The sequence below is a fragment of the Peromyscus leucopus genome, chromosome 2 (assembly GCF_004664715.2).
Source record: "Peromyscus leucopus breed LL Stock chromosome 2, UCI_PerLeu_2.1, whole genome shotgun sequence".
Lineage (NCBI taxonomy): Eukaryota > Metazoa > Chordata > Mammalia > Rodentia > Cricetidae > Peromyscus > Peromyscus leucopus.
This window is the reverse complement of record NC_051064.1, coordinates 90,355,963-90,368,173: the sequence shown is the minus strand read 5'-3', so window position 1 is coordinate 90,368,173 and position 12,211 is coordinate 90,355,963. Positions and strand designations below refer to the sequence as shown.

General features: G+C 45.9%; 1 protein-coding gene across 2 annotated transcripts in view; it reads left to right on the top strand.

The window, feature by feature from the left end:
• The window catches only part of Ttc39b (tetratricopeptide repeat domain 39B), a 108,848-nt gene that overhangs the window by 22,817 nt on the left and 73,820 nt on the right, over positions 1 to 12,211 (top strand). Inside the window, exons 1-2 of one of the 2 annotated variants that reach the window (XM_028873289.2) lie at positions 4,307 to 4,330; positions 5,518 to 5,552. In XM_028873289.2, the coding sequence (XP_028729122.1) occupies positions 5,551 to 5,552 (2 nt within the window). In that variant the 5' untranslated portion in view covers positions 4,307 to 4,330; positions 5,518 to 5,550. Of the gene's footprint in view, positions 1 to 4,306; positions 4,331 to 5,517; positions 5,553 to 12,211 lie in introns of those variants that run through there. The other variant, XM_028873288.2, reaches the window with a different exon arrangement.

The window sequence follows — 12,211 nt, the reverse complement described above, 5'->3', positions numbered from 1 at the left end:
CTATGTATTGTGTCACCAAAATCCTTACAGGACTTCTGGGAGGGGGTTGCGATTCCTGTCATAGCATGAGGAAGTGGAAGACTAAAGGGGCTAGGCTTGCTTGAGGTCAAGGGTAGAAGCAAGGTCCACACCCAGACAGGTCTACCTCCCAAGCCTACGTTGTACTTTCCACCCTCCTGGGCTGGCAGTGTCATTAAGTCACTAATGCATATTTACTCATAGTGATAGTGCTCAGGGACAGACTCGCCCCTCAGACGTTAGAGCACATGATTGACTGACATGTGACCCTAGACTTTCCACGGAGCCCTGCACAAACTTGCAGGAAGTGCTTTCTGCTGGGGGGGGGCAGGGGTGCAGAGTTGGCAGGGGGTGGAGTGGGAGACTCATGCTATCATGTTGTGATTGCATCAGTGGGCGCTGACTGCCCTTGACTCTCTGATCACCCTGATTCTCCTAATCGGTGTCTCCTGCAGGTATTGGGGTGCTCCCTACCTCCGCGGGTTACAAATGCTAACACTGGAATTAGAGAAGAGGGTTTGCCGTGAGGAAGGCAGACAGCTGACTGGAGTGTGCTTGACATTTGTTCGTCCGGCCCTCCCTTCCTGGAACGGCGAACCGTGGTGTGGTGTGGTGTGGTGTGGTGTGGTGTGGGTGCACTTGACACACACCTTCCTCCAGGCCCCTCAGGACCACAGCCAGCCACAGCCGTCAAGTGTGCTCCTGAATGACCTCTGCACATTTCCTCAGCGTTCTGGCCATTAAGATAAGGCTCTTCTGTACATTGGCAGCATCCTCCTCCCTGGTTGGTGAAGTGCCAGCTCCGTGCTGATGCCGTGGCAGCATGGTTTCCTGTGTGCAGAGGGAGAAGCACTAATGTGTTTTTGACTTTCTCACATCCCTGTGTGTGAATCCTGTGTGGGCTGCTTTAGTAGATAACTGAGTCATCCGAATAAAATACAGCCCACCAAAATGAAGCAGCTGCTTAGTAAAAATGGACTCATTTGATTTTTTTATAGTTCTCTTTTTTTTTGTTTGTGTTTTTTTTTTTTTTTTTTTTTTTCAGAGACAGGGTTTCTCTGTGTAGCTTTGCGCCTTTCCTGGAACTTACTTGGTAGCCCAGGCTGGCCTCGAACTCACAGAGATCCGCCTGCCTCTACCTCCCAAGTGCTGGCACTAAATACATGTGCCACCATGCCTAGCTATAGTCATAGAAAATGGTCATTTTCACCAGAATGATTTAACCTATAACCCCAGATTTTCACTTTCTCATCTGTGATTTAAAAAAAATTATTTTGTCATTTGTAAAAATGAAGTTTTGATCATCAAAGGGCTTAAGCCAAATGCTTGTAGTTTCAGCACGTGGGAGGCTGGAGGGTGGGTCTGGTGGGAGATCCCTTGAGCACCAGAGTTCCAGGTCTGCCTAGACAACGTAGTAAAGGATTGTCTGAAGGAGAAGGAAGGAAGGAAGAAGGAAGGAAGGAAGGAAGCAGACACAGTGGCTTTTCATCTCTCTGAGTGTACACAGTACATTTTAGGTCAGCGGGGGAAACTTGGTCTATAGGTAGTAAGAGCACTTTCCTGAAGAGTGACTGGGGAGCTGTGCCCTAGGAGACTGCTTTAGAAGAGTGTGTGAAATGAGATTCAGTCCTGAATGTCCGAGGCACACCTGGTCTTCAGGTAGGCGATGTTTCTATTTCATGATCAGAATTTTGTTTGAAAAAACAATGTGGTGTTTTGAGATAAGGTCTTGTAGTCTAGTCTCCTGCTCAGCCTCTCGAGTGCTGGGATTACAAGTCTCTGCCACCACACGTGACTTGAGTTTTCCTGAGGCCTATTTCTATTAACTGAAAGCTTTCATTTGTTCCCCTAAGCATATAAAAGTCAGAGGCGCAATGGTACTGCTTTCTTTTTCTTTTCTTCCTTTTAGTCTGCTCGGATTGAGAGTTAAGTTTGTAGCCTTTGAGATCTCTAGAAGGCTGGATTTTGTTCACCACCAGAGCTGGGAGCAGTTACAGGTGCGGCTTTGGAGGTGGTCTCTGGAGTATTAGCTTTTATAGCTTTTGATTAAGAGCTGTGTGGTTCAGTTCAGGTTCACAGACAGAGGACTTGCTTTGATTTCTTTATTTTTGAGACAGATTTTTGCTGTGTAGTCCTGCTGGCCTAGAACTCACTTTTTATAATAATATCCTTACATTAGATAATAGAATTTAAAATGACCCAGAAGAAAACCAGAGAACAGTTCTGATGGCGTTTGAGAGGGAAAACAAACAAACAAACAAACAAACAAACAAACAAACACCAACAACACACCAGGGCAGGCAAGCTGCCGGCCTGGAGAAGGTGGGTAAGGAGCAAGTCAAGCCCGTTGAGTTCCAGGACAGAGAAGCTGGCAGGCTCGCTAATGGAAGTTGGTACGCAGCTGGATAGTTGTGTTGAGAGAGTGAGAACGCCGAGATGGTCATTCAGGCTGATGGAGGATTTTGGCTGGTGTCTGGGAAGGAGATGGGAGCTGTGCTTTTCACTTAGAGCTTGGGACAGCAGACAGGCTTAGGAAGCAGTGGCTCTGTTGGCAGCATCATCCAGGCCTTGCTTCTGGCCTGGAAAGTATATATCTCACTAGGGGACAGTTGTTACTCCCACCTTACAAATACTTTTTTAAAGACAAGATTTGTTTTTATTTATGTGTATATGTGTGTCTGTGTGGGTGCGTGCACACATGGGTTCCAGGTGCTCGCAGAGGCCCAAAGAGGGTGTTGGATCCCTTGGAGATGGAGTTACAGGTGGCTGTGAGGCCCCTGATGTAGATGCTGAGAACCAGAGTCAGGTCCTAGGCAAGAGTGGCATATGCTTTTGACAGCTCAGCATCTCTCCAGCTCCATGCTCATCTTATTTATTTATTTATTTATTTATTTATTTAATTATTTATTTAATTCTTATTTATTAAGAAATTTTCTACTCCACATACCACCCACAGATCTCACCTCCTTTCTCCCACCTCCACCCCTCTTTCCCAAGCCACCCCACATCCCCACATCCCCCAAATCGAGGTCTCCCAAGGGGAAGTCAGCAGAGCCCGGCACACTGAGCCTAGGCAGGTCCAAGCCCCTTCCCACTGCATCAAGCATGCTCATCTTTTTAACATCTTTCAGGTGTGATGGACGGATTTCCTGAAGGATCTTTTCTTGTCCACGTGATTGACAGGCTCCCATGGCTTAACTCTTAAAGGGAAGAGGAAATAGTATTTCTTCGGGATCTTTGGGCAGTGTAGAATGGCATGTCACCATCCAGGACTAGAGATACAACTCAGGTCCCATTCTTTTGGCCAAAAATCACAAAACAGAGCTGATTAAAAAGCATAAAACCAAAGCAAAGCAAAAAAAAAAAAAAAAAAAAAAAAAAATAGCCATGCTTTACCAGGAGGACATGGCCTTCTCTTAGGGGACTTGAACAAGCCCCACGTCCTCCACCCTCCCTCCCTTTCCTATGGTATTGCACATCTTTTTAAATCATTGCAACAAAACAGTCCTGTGATTCCTGCGTTAGTGTATGAGCAGCGCCCGCACATGGGGCATATACCAGGGCACGCTGTCAGAGACCGCCTTCGTGGGCGTTCCTCTCTCGCCTGCCTTCTGTGGGTTCTGGGCATTGAACTCTTGGAGGCTTTTGTGGTAAGCTCATTCAGATTCCCACAGCCACCGCTCACCATCTGGCAGCCCCTGGTGTTTCAGGCCTTGAGGCAGGGTGGTGCTTCCTCCTCCCTTCACAGGGTCTTCAAATCCTAAGGAGCGCTTTGGTGACATTTTTCTCTTTCTTACAATTAGTTATTGGCCAAGTAAACAAGGAAGATGATTACAGATTCTAAGTCTTGTGGACGAAATAAAGTCAGATGATGAGAAATGATAAGTTGCTATTCTTGGTAACTTTTTTTTTTTTTTTTTTTTTTTTTTTTTTTTCGTTTTAGTATTTGATGTATAAAGATTGCTTTTGCTATTTCTTTTTGGTAACTTTAATTAGTGTGATCAAAGACCTAACCTTGAGGAAATGACTTTCTGAGCTGAAAGGAGTGATGGAGTCAGCCTTGGGCCGAGGAGCATTGCTCCTTAGAGGAGCTGAAAAGAAAGATGTGGGGCTGAAGCGGAAAGAATGCCCAAGAGGCCGGTGGGTGGAGGTGGCTCCGAGACGGCCCGCCCGGCGGGCAGGGCTCTGAAGCTGTGGGAAGGAGTTGGGCTCAGTACAGTGAAAGCTCCCGAAGCGTCTAGAGCGGGCGATGGTGTGTGCGTATTAAAGGGAAGGCAGAGGCGGCGGCTCCTGGGTGAAGATCGAATGGGAGGTAGGGAGGCCAGCGAGGTGGCTCTTCTAGAGGTGCTGGCGGCGTGGGCCATGGCGGTCGTGCTAGGAGGGGGAGAGAAGTGTGCTTCGAGACCGAGCTCTGGGGGGTCCCAACAGCTGGCTGAGGCATTCATTCTCTTTTGACTGTTGCACATGTGTGAGATCTGTGTGAGGATGTGTGTGTGAGTGTGGAATGTATTGTGCATGTGAGATCCAGGACAGAGGGGCGAGAAAAGGGGAGGGAGGGAGGGAGGGAGGGAGAGAGAGAGAGTATGAATATATATGTGCTGGTTAGTTTTATGTCGACTTGACACAAGCTAGACTCATCAGCGAGGAGGGCTCCTCAGTCGAGAAAATGCCTCTCTACTATTGGGCTGTAGGAAAGCCTGCAGGGCATTTTCTTAATTAGTGATTGATGCGAGAGGGCCTGGCCCATTGTGGGTGGGGCCACTCTTGTATTGGTAGTCTGGGTTTTGTAAGAAAGCAGGCCCCAAGCAAGCCTTGGGGAGCAAGCCAGTGAGCAGCACTCCTTCAGAGCCTCTGTGTCAGCTCCTGCCTCCAGGTTTCTGCCCTGTGTGAGTTTCTGTCCTGACTTCCTTTGATGATGGGTAGTGATGGAAGTGTAAGCCAGCCCAACCCTTTCCTCCCATGTTGCTTTGGTCATGGTGTTTCATCACAGCAATAATAGCCCTGACTAGGACAGAATATGTTGATGCTTCTGAGCAGGTCCCTGGCTGGCAGCAAGGGGCGTGTTGGTGGTGGGAAGCCTCGCTTAGGATCAGAGGATTGCTGGTAGGTCTGAGATGAAGGCCTGCTGGAAGCTGAGGTGGTTAGTCATGGAGAAAGTGAAGACTGATTCAGGCATGTCCTGTTACTCAGATGTTCTACATCTGGGCTGACTGAGACCGAGGAGGAAAAGCAACTGAGTGCAACAAGTCACACCCTTGAAACAGGTGACTGACTGCAGGCCGTGTGTTTGTTTTTAATCAGTCTCAATCCCAGTAAAAATAGAGAGCAAGAAACCTCACTCGAATTCACAGAGATTTCTGGGAGTGGGTTCATCCACTGAGAGTTGTTATTCTGCCCCTGCTCATCCCTTTCCTCCCCACTCCCCATACATAGACTCCCTTTTCACATTGGAAACTCTTCATTCTTGAGAAACTCACTGTAGTCTCTGTTCCTTTCCAGGACATCTTTGAAGATGCCTTGGAGACCATCTCTATGTAAGTAATAATATAATAAAGTGTTATATTGAGAAATTGATGGTTCTTGTGTATAAAATGTCAATATTTCATTCTCAATTCTTGAGAGTAGTGGCCACTGTCTGGAAAAAGTTACTTGTCTATAACGAAAGAGTTAGGATGTGATTACACGTAAGGATCTACCTAACACTCTCAACTATTTTATTTCTTGCATTGTTAAATAAAAGAAAATGCTTTCCAGCAAATTATTTTGTTTGTTGCTAACATTCTAAATGTTTGTCCATGTTATTTACATGATTAACTTTGTTATAGATTGTTGCTTTTGGTTAGTATTTAACTACATGTTTAAGCTAGAGTGGCGCGCGCATGTGTGTGTGTGTGTGTGTGTGTGTGTGTGTGTGTGTGCTTTGCTCAAGTATATATGTGTGCACCACATGTGTACAATGCCCACGGAGCCCAGAAGAGGACATGGAATCTTCTGGAACAGGAGTTATGGACAGTTGTGAGCAGCAGTGTAAGTGCTGGGAATTGAACCTGGGTCTTCTGCAAGAGCAACAAGTGCTTTTAACGGCTGAGCCATCTCTCCAGCTCTAAAAAAGGTTTAAGTGATGTATGTTTTCATATATAGAACGTTGTCACATGTTTGAATGACTAGTTTCTTTGAGTTATTTGGAAACAATTAAAAACTCAGATGTAGGATTGCTGGTTTAAAAGGGGTGAATGGGCATGTTTATTGCTGTTTACACATCTGGAAATGCCTGGCTGTGGTAGCTAGCTTGGGTCGTGTAACAGAATGTGATACAGCGTACTGCATGGCTTAAGCAGCAGGAATGTACTGTCTCACTCGGTGTGTGAACCTTGGGCGTCTGAGATGAAGGTGCCGGCACGGCTGGGTTCTGGTGAGGCCTTGCTGTCTTCCCACTTGGGCAGATTCATCTTCTTGCTCTGTCTTCAGGTGGCAGAGCACAGTTCTTGGGAGTCGCTGATCTCACTGTGAGTGCTGCACTCTTCTGACCTTTAAGCATCTCCCATAGTCTCCACTTTGAAACTCTGTCACACTGAAGGTTAGGGCTTTGCTAGGACACTTCACTAGACACACGCTTCAATCCCCAGCATTTTCGGAATAGTTTTTTCCTGATTATGTGGGTGCCAATCCTGTGTGAGTACTGTAGGCTTCAGCATTACCACCGCAGAGTATGAACTAGTTAGGGTTACTATTGCTTTCAAGAAATCTCATGACCAAAGCAACTTTCAGAGGAAAGGCTTTACTTCAGCTAACACTTATAGGGAACAGTCCATCACCGCAGGAAGTCAGGGCAGGAACCTGGAGGCAGGAGCTGATGCAGAGACCATGGAGAGGTGCTGCTCCCTGGCCTGCTTTCTTATAGAACCTAGGACCACTGGTCCAGAGATGGCACCACCCACAATGGGCAGGGCCCTCCCTCACCAGTCACTAATTAAGAAAATGCCCTATAGGTTTGCCTGTAGCCAGATCTTACGGGGCATTTTCTCAATTGGGATTCTCTTCTCCCAGATGACTCTAGCCTGGGTCAAGTCATCATATACTCCTTCAGTGATACCCATTTTAGTTCTTAAAACTTCTTTTGGTTCTCATTGTTTAGCATAAGACATTTGCATCACTTCTTTGAACCTTTTTATTTTTGTTGTTGTTTAGAAACAGGGTCTCTTGTGGCCCAGGCTGGTCGCTAACCCTTGATCTCTCTGTCTTGGCCTCTAGAGTGTTAATACAGGCATGTACCACCAGCCTGGCCTACTCATATGTTCTTACGGACTTTAAATTATGTACATCCTAATCTACCATTTGCTATAGTGTACTGAATACTTTCTTTTTTTCTTTTTCTTTTTTTTTTTTGAGCTGAGGATTGAACCCAGGGCCTTGCGCTTGCTAGGCAAGCGCTCTACCACTGAGCTAAATCCCCAAAGCCCCCCCCCCAATACTTTCATGTTAGAATTTTTATTTTGGGTGGCGGCGGTGGCGGCGGCGGCGGTGGTGGTGGTGGTGCTGCTGCTGCTGCTGCTGCTGCTGCTGCACGCCTTTAATCCCAGCACTCGGGAGGCAGAGCCGGGTGGATCTCTGTGAGTTCGAGGCCAGCCTGGTCTACAGAGTGAGATCCAGGACAGGCACCAAAACTACACAGAGAAACCGTGTCTTGAAAAACCAAAAAAAAAAAAAAAATTGTCCACAGTTTTAATGTTTTTGTTGTTGATTGCTTCTGAGACAAAAAAGAAAAAACAAACCACTTTAATCATAGTGAGGATTGGGAAAGCTCCTTTCCTTTTGAAATGGTCTCACATTCCAAGAGTTCCCGTGAGGAGCCTCTGCACTGGCTTTCCCTACTACTCCCTTATTAACTAGCACAGTATATTTGCCATACTAATGGGTCAACAGGGACCCGCTAAAATTCAGAACTGGAGTGTCCCTCCATGCCTGATGTTGTGGGCCTTGTCCTTAGCGTGGTGCTCTTGCAGAGGACTGGGAGACTGTAAGAGGTGGGGCACAGTAGCCTTTAGGTCATTGGGGCATGCTGATGGAGGAATTTTGGAGACCCCTGTCTCCCACTTCCCCTTTTCCCCCTGGCTACCACAAGGTGAATGGCTTTCTTTTGCCCTGCACCTCTGCCAAGCTGGACTGCCTTGTCACAGACCCCAGAATAATGAGGGGTAAACCGCCAAAGTGTGAGCCCAAATAAATATCAGGTAGAAAGAGAGACCTAGTTGACAAGAAGAAAGACAGAAACACAGGATAGCTTCGGGAGGACGTGGATTGAAATGCACTGGCCCAGAACTTTATTCAAGAGGGCTTTTTATAACAATGCCAAGTGGGGAGGCAAAAGACCTCCCCCTTGCTAGATACAGCCAAGTGCAGACCCTTCCAAACACCTGGTAACCACACCCGTGGTCAAATTGTCCCCTTATGCAGCCCTGCTGGGTAAAGCAAGCTCAAATTCTCGGACCCCGAGTAATTTGGGCCTCCACAGACTTGCACACACATATACTCACTATAGATAAATGAAAATTAAAAAAGTGTTTTGCATTTTCCAAAAATCAGCTCTGGAGCACATAACATGGGTATGAACACTCACGGGACTGTTGACATGAGCGCTGTTGGGTGACAGAAGATTCCTGGCATTGTATAGTAGGGGTGGACAGGCACTTGGGAGCCGCTGCTCCCCCATTGGCAGCTTTGATAGGCTCTTCCTCCAAACCACAGTGGACAACGGGACAGAAATCTGTTGAGAGGTCGGGTAAGTCAGTGGTTAATCCAGATTTTCTTTCATGGTGGTTAAAAGTAGTCTGGGGGACATAATCACGTTTATATCCGAACAGTTGTGGGCTCTCAGCAGCGACTTCTCATGTCATAACACCCGGCTAAAGTTTGAGTTATTCCTGACAGGAGTTTATAGGTGTTTAATGGGGTCCTGAGGCTGCATGAATGTGGTGATGGATGTGTCGATGTACAAGGACTTCTGAGAACTTGACAGACTTGGAGAAGGTGAAATAGGTAGGGATTTTTAGCCAGGTGATAAGAAGCTTAGAATGGAAATAAAAATACTTTATGGACATTTTTTCTTTCTCACCCTGCTCTTTTCAATGATAAACTATAGATTAGCATACTTCCATAGGGCCATTTTTTTTCTCAGTTGATTTGATCAATTAATAGTAATGTGTTATTTTTTCTATTTTAAGGTAAATGTTGACAAATAATTGTTAACAAACATTTAATTATTTTTTTCGTATTGGCTGGGTTCATGAGACACTCCTTCAGTGATGATCATACCAACCTGCAGAGGTGAGCAGTGACTGGAAATAAAGGAGGCCCATAAAATGCAGGCCAAGGTGCCAGGATTTCATGGTGCCTTTAGCTACCTAGTGGGTCCAAGTGAGGAGCCAGGGCTTTTTAGCAAAAGCCTGTTTCTGTTCACCTTTACATGGCAGAAGAGGCAAAACTAGTCAAATGCACATGGTTTTGTAAGGGCAGTAAGGCCATTCACGACGTGGAGCCTTCCAGAAGCCCTGCCTTCTACCCTGTCACCTGGGGATTCCACTTCAACACAGGAATTCTGTAGGTCCATGTATCTATCTATTCAGACCAAAGCATGCACTGTTGAGAAAATATTCTCAAAGGATAATATTTGCAGGTATTAAAAAAGAATTCCAGGCAAGACATGGTTAAGAGGTTAAAGAGTATACTGCCCTTCCGGGGACCTGGGTTCAGTTTCCTGCGTCCACACAGTCACCGTAACTCCAGTGCCAGCTGCTCTACCACCACTTTTGGCCTTTGTGGGCACCGGCTACACACCTGGCGCACAGGCATGCATTCAGGCAACACACTGATACACACAAAATAATCATACCTTCCAGCACTGAGCGCTTCAGGTGCAGGATAGCTACTCTTACGGTTTAAAGTTGACTGAAGGGGTCAGTGTATCCTTCTCACAAGATGCTGATTTGTGGCTGGCTGGGTTTGTCAGCTCACAGAGATAATTCAGTAGTGTCCAGTCTGGCAATGTGAACACTACCCGGGGCTGGAGGTACCATTTCTGCTGTTTCTCAACCATTGGCTGACTTGATTTCTATTTGAAGTTTATGTAAATGACCTGTCAGTTCTTAAGTGATGAGCTCACTGCCTTTTAATTTACACTGTCTTCTAGCGGCCTTTCCCCAACACTGCCGTCCATTTCCTTTTCTCCCTTTGATAAAGTAGCCACTTAAAAATGAGTAATAAAACATTGAAAAGCAGGTGCTTGAGAATTCCATCCTTTGGAGTGTGTCACCATTGCTGTTTGGAAAGTTAATCAGTGTCTCTGACTCCTCCTCTCTCCCACCTTCTTCTCTCATCGTGCTCATAGAACAGCGTGTGTAGAACTCCCCAAAGGCTTAGAGACACTTGGCTGAGCATCATTCTGCTGGGTGGAGTTTAGTCTTATGTATCTTACACATTTAATAAAGCTGAAGATTTAATAGCCACTAACGAATTAGAAGGGCTCATAGTTGCTGAGAACTGAGGAAGTATTAGAGGACTTATATAACTTTCATTATTGTGCGAAGTAATTTCCATGCTGTTTATTTTATTTTGTTGTTCAGGATGGAAATGTTAAGACAGCAGGGGTTGTCTCCTTCCCTGTAGTCAGAACTTTCTGACTGTTTGCCCGCAGTGCTGATGGAGGCCCTTCCGGGGTGTGTCCCTCAGGCAGTTCAGTCAGACGCTCTTGCTTTCTGTCTGCTCTGGCAGACTAACCCTGGCTTTTGCATACTTGAAAGTGTGTGCATGTGAAGTTCTGCACGGCAGCACTTGAATGAACTAAGGCATTGTTTGGGCCAGGGGGCTGGAACAATGGCTCAGCAGTTAAGAGCACTGGCTGCTCCTCTAGAGGACCTGGGTTCAGTTCTCAGCACCCACATGGCAGCTCACAGTTGTCTATAACTCCAGTTCTAGGGGATATGCATGTTCTGCATGCAGGCAGAACACACATACACATAAAATAAACAAGTGTGGCTGAATTTTTTCCTGTGTCCTGCCTGGCCCCACGGTCAGGACAAATCTCTCTCACCCAACAGTCCCGCAGCCGCTTGGACCCAAATAAACGTACATAGGCTATTATTATTATTATTATTATTTTAAAAGATTTATTTATTTATTATGTATACAGTGTTCTGTCTGCACATATCCCTGCAGGCCAGATCTCATTACAGATGGTTGTGAGCCACCATGTGGTTGCTGGGAATTGAACTCAGGACCTTTGGAAGAGAAAGCTGTGCTCTTAACCTCTGAGCCATCTCTCTAGCCCCAAGCTAATATTATTTTTAAACTATGGCCATGGCAGGCTTCTTCTTATCTAGTTCTTATATCTTAAATTAACCCATTTCTATTAATCTATACTTTGCCACATGGCTCGTGGCTTACCAGTACCTTTACATCTTGCTTCTTCTGGCCGCGGCTGGCAGCATCTCCCCTGCTCTGTCTTTCTCCTTCCTCTCTCTCTAGTTGGAATGTCACGCCTAACCTTATTCTGCCTCACCATTGGCCAAACAGCTTTATTTATCAACCAATTAGAGCAACACACATTCACAGCATACAGAATGACATCACCCATCAGATAACTTCAGCCAGGTGGTGGTGTTACACATCTTTAATCCCAGCACTTGCGAGGCAGAGGCAGGTGGAGCTCTAGGAGTTCAAAGCCAACCTGGTCACATAGTGAGTTCCAGGACAGCCAGGGCTGTTAGAGAGAAACCCTGTCTTATTTTTTTTTTAAGATTTATTTATTTTTATGTGCATTGATGTTTTGTCTGCATGTATGTCTGTGCGAGGGTGCCAGCCAGATCCTCTGGAATTGGAGTTACAGACAGTTGTGAGCTTCCATTGCCATGTGAGTACTGGAATTTGGTTTTTCAAGACAGGGTTTCTCTTTGTATTCCTAATTGTCCTGGAACTTGCTCTGTAGACCAGGCTGGCCTCGAACTCCAAGATCCACCTACCTCTGCCTCCAGAATTCTGAGATTAAAGGTGTGCGCCACCACCACCTGCCTTGTAAAACATATCTTTAACCTACAAAATAGTTGATTTGAAAGTATTTTGTTAACTTAGATATAAAAAAGCTTCACAGATAAATGCCAAGCCAACACGCAATATATATTAAGAAAGCACTGCTGTTTTT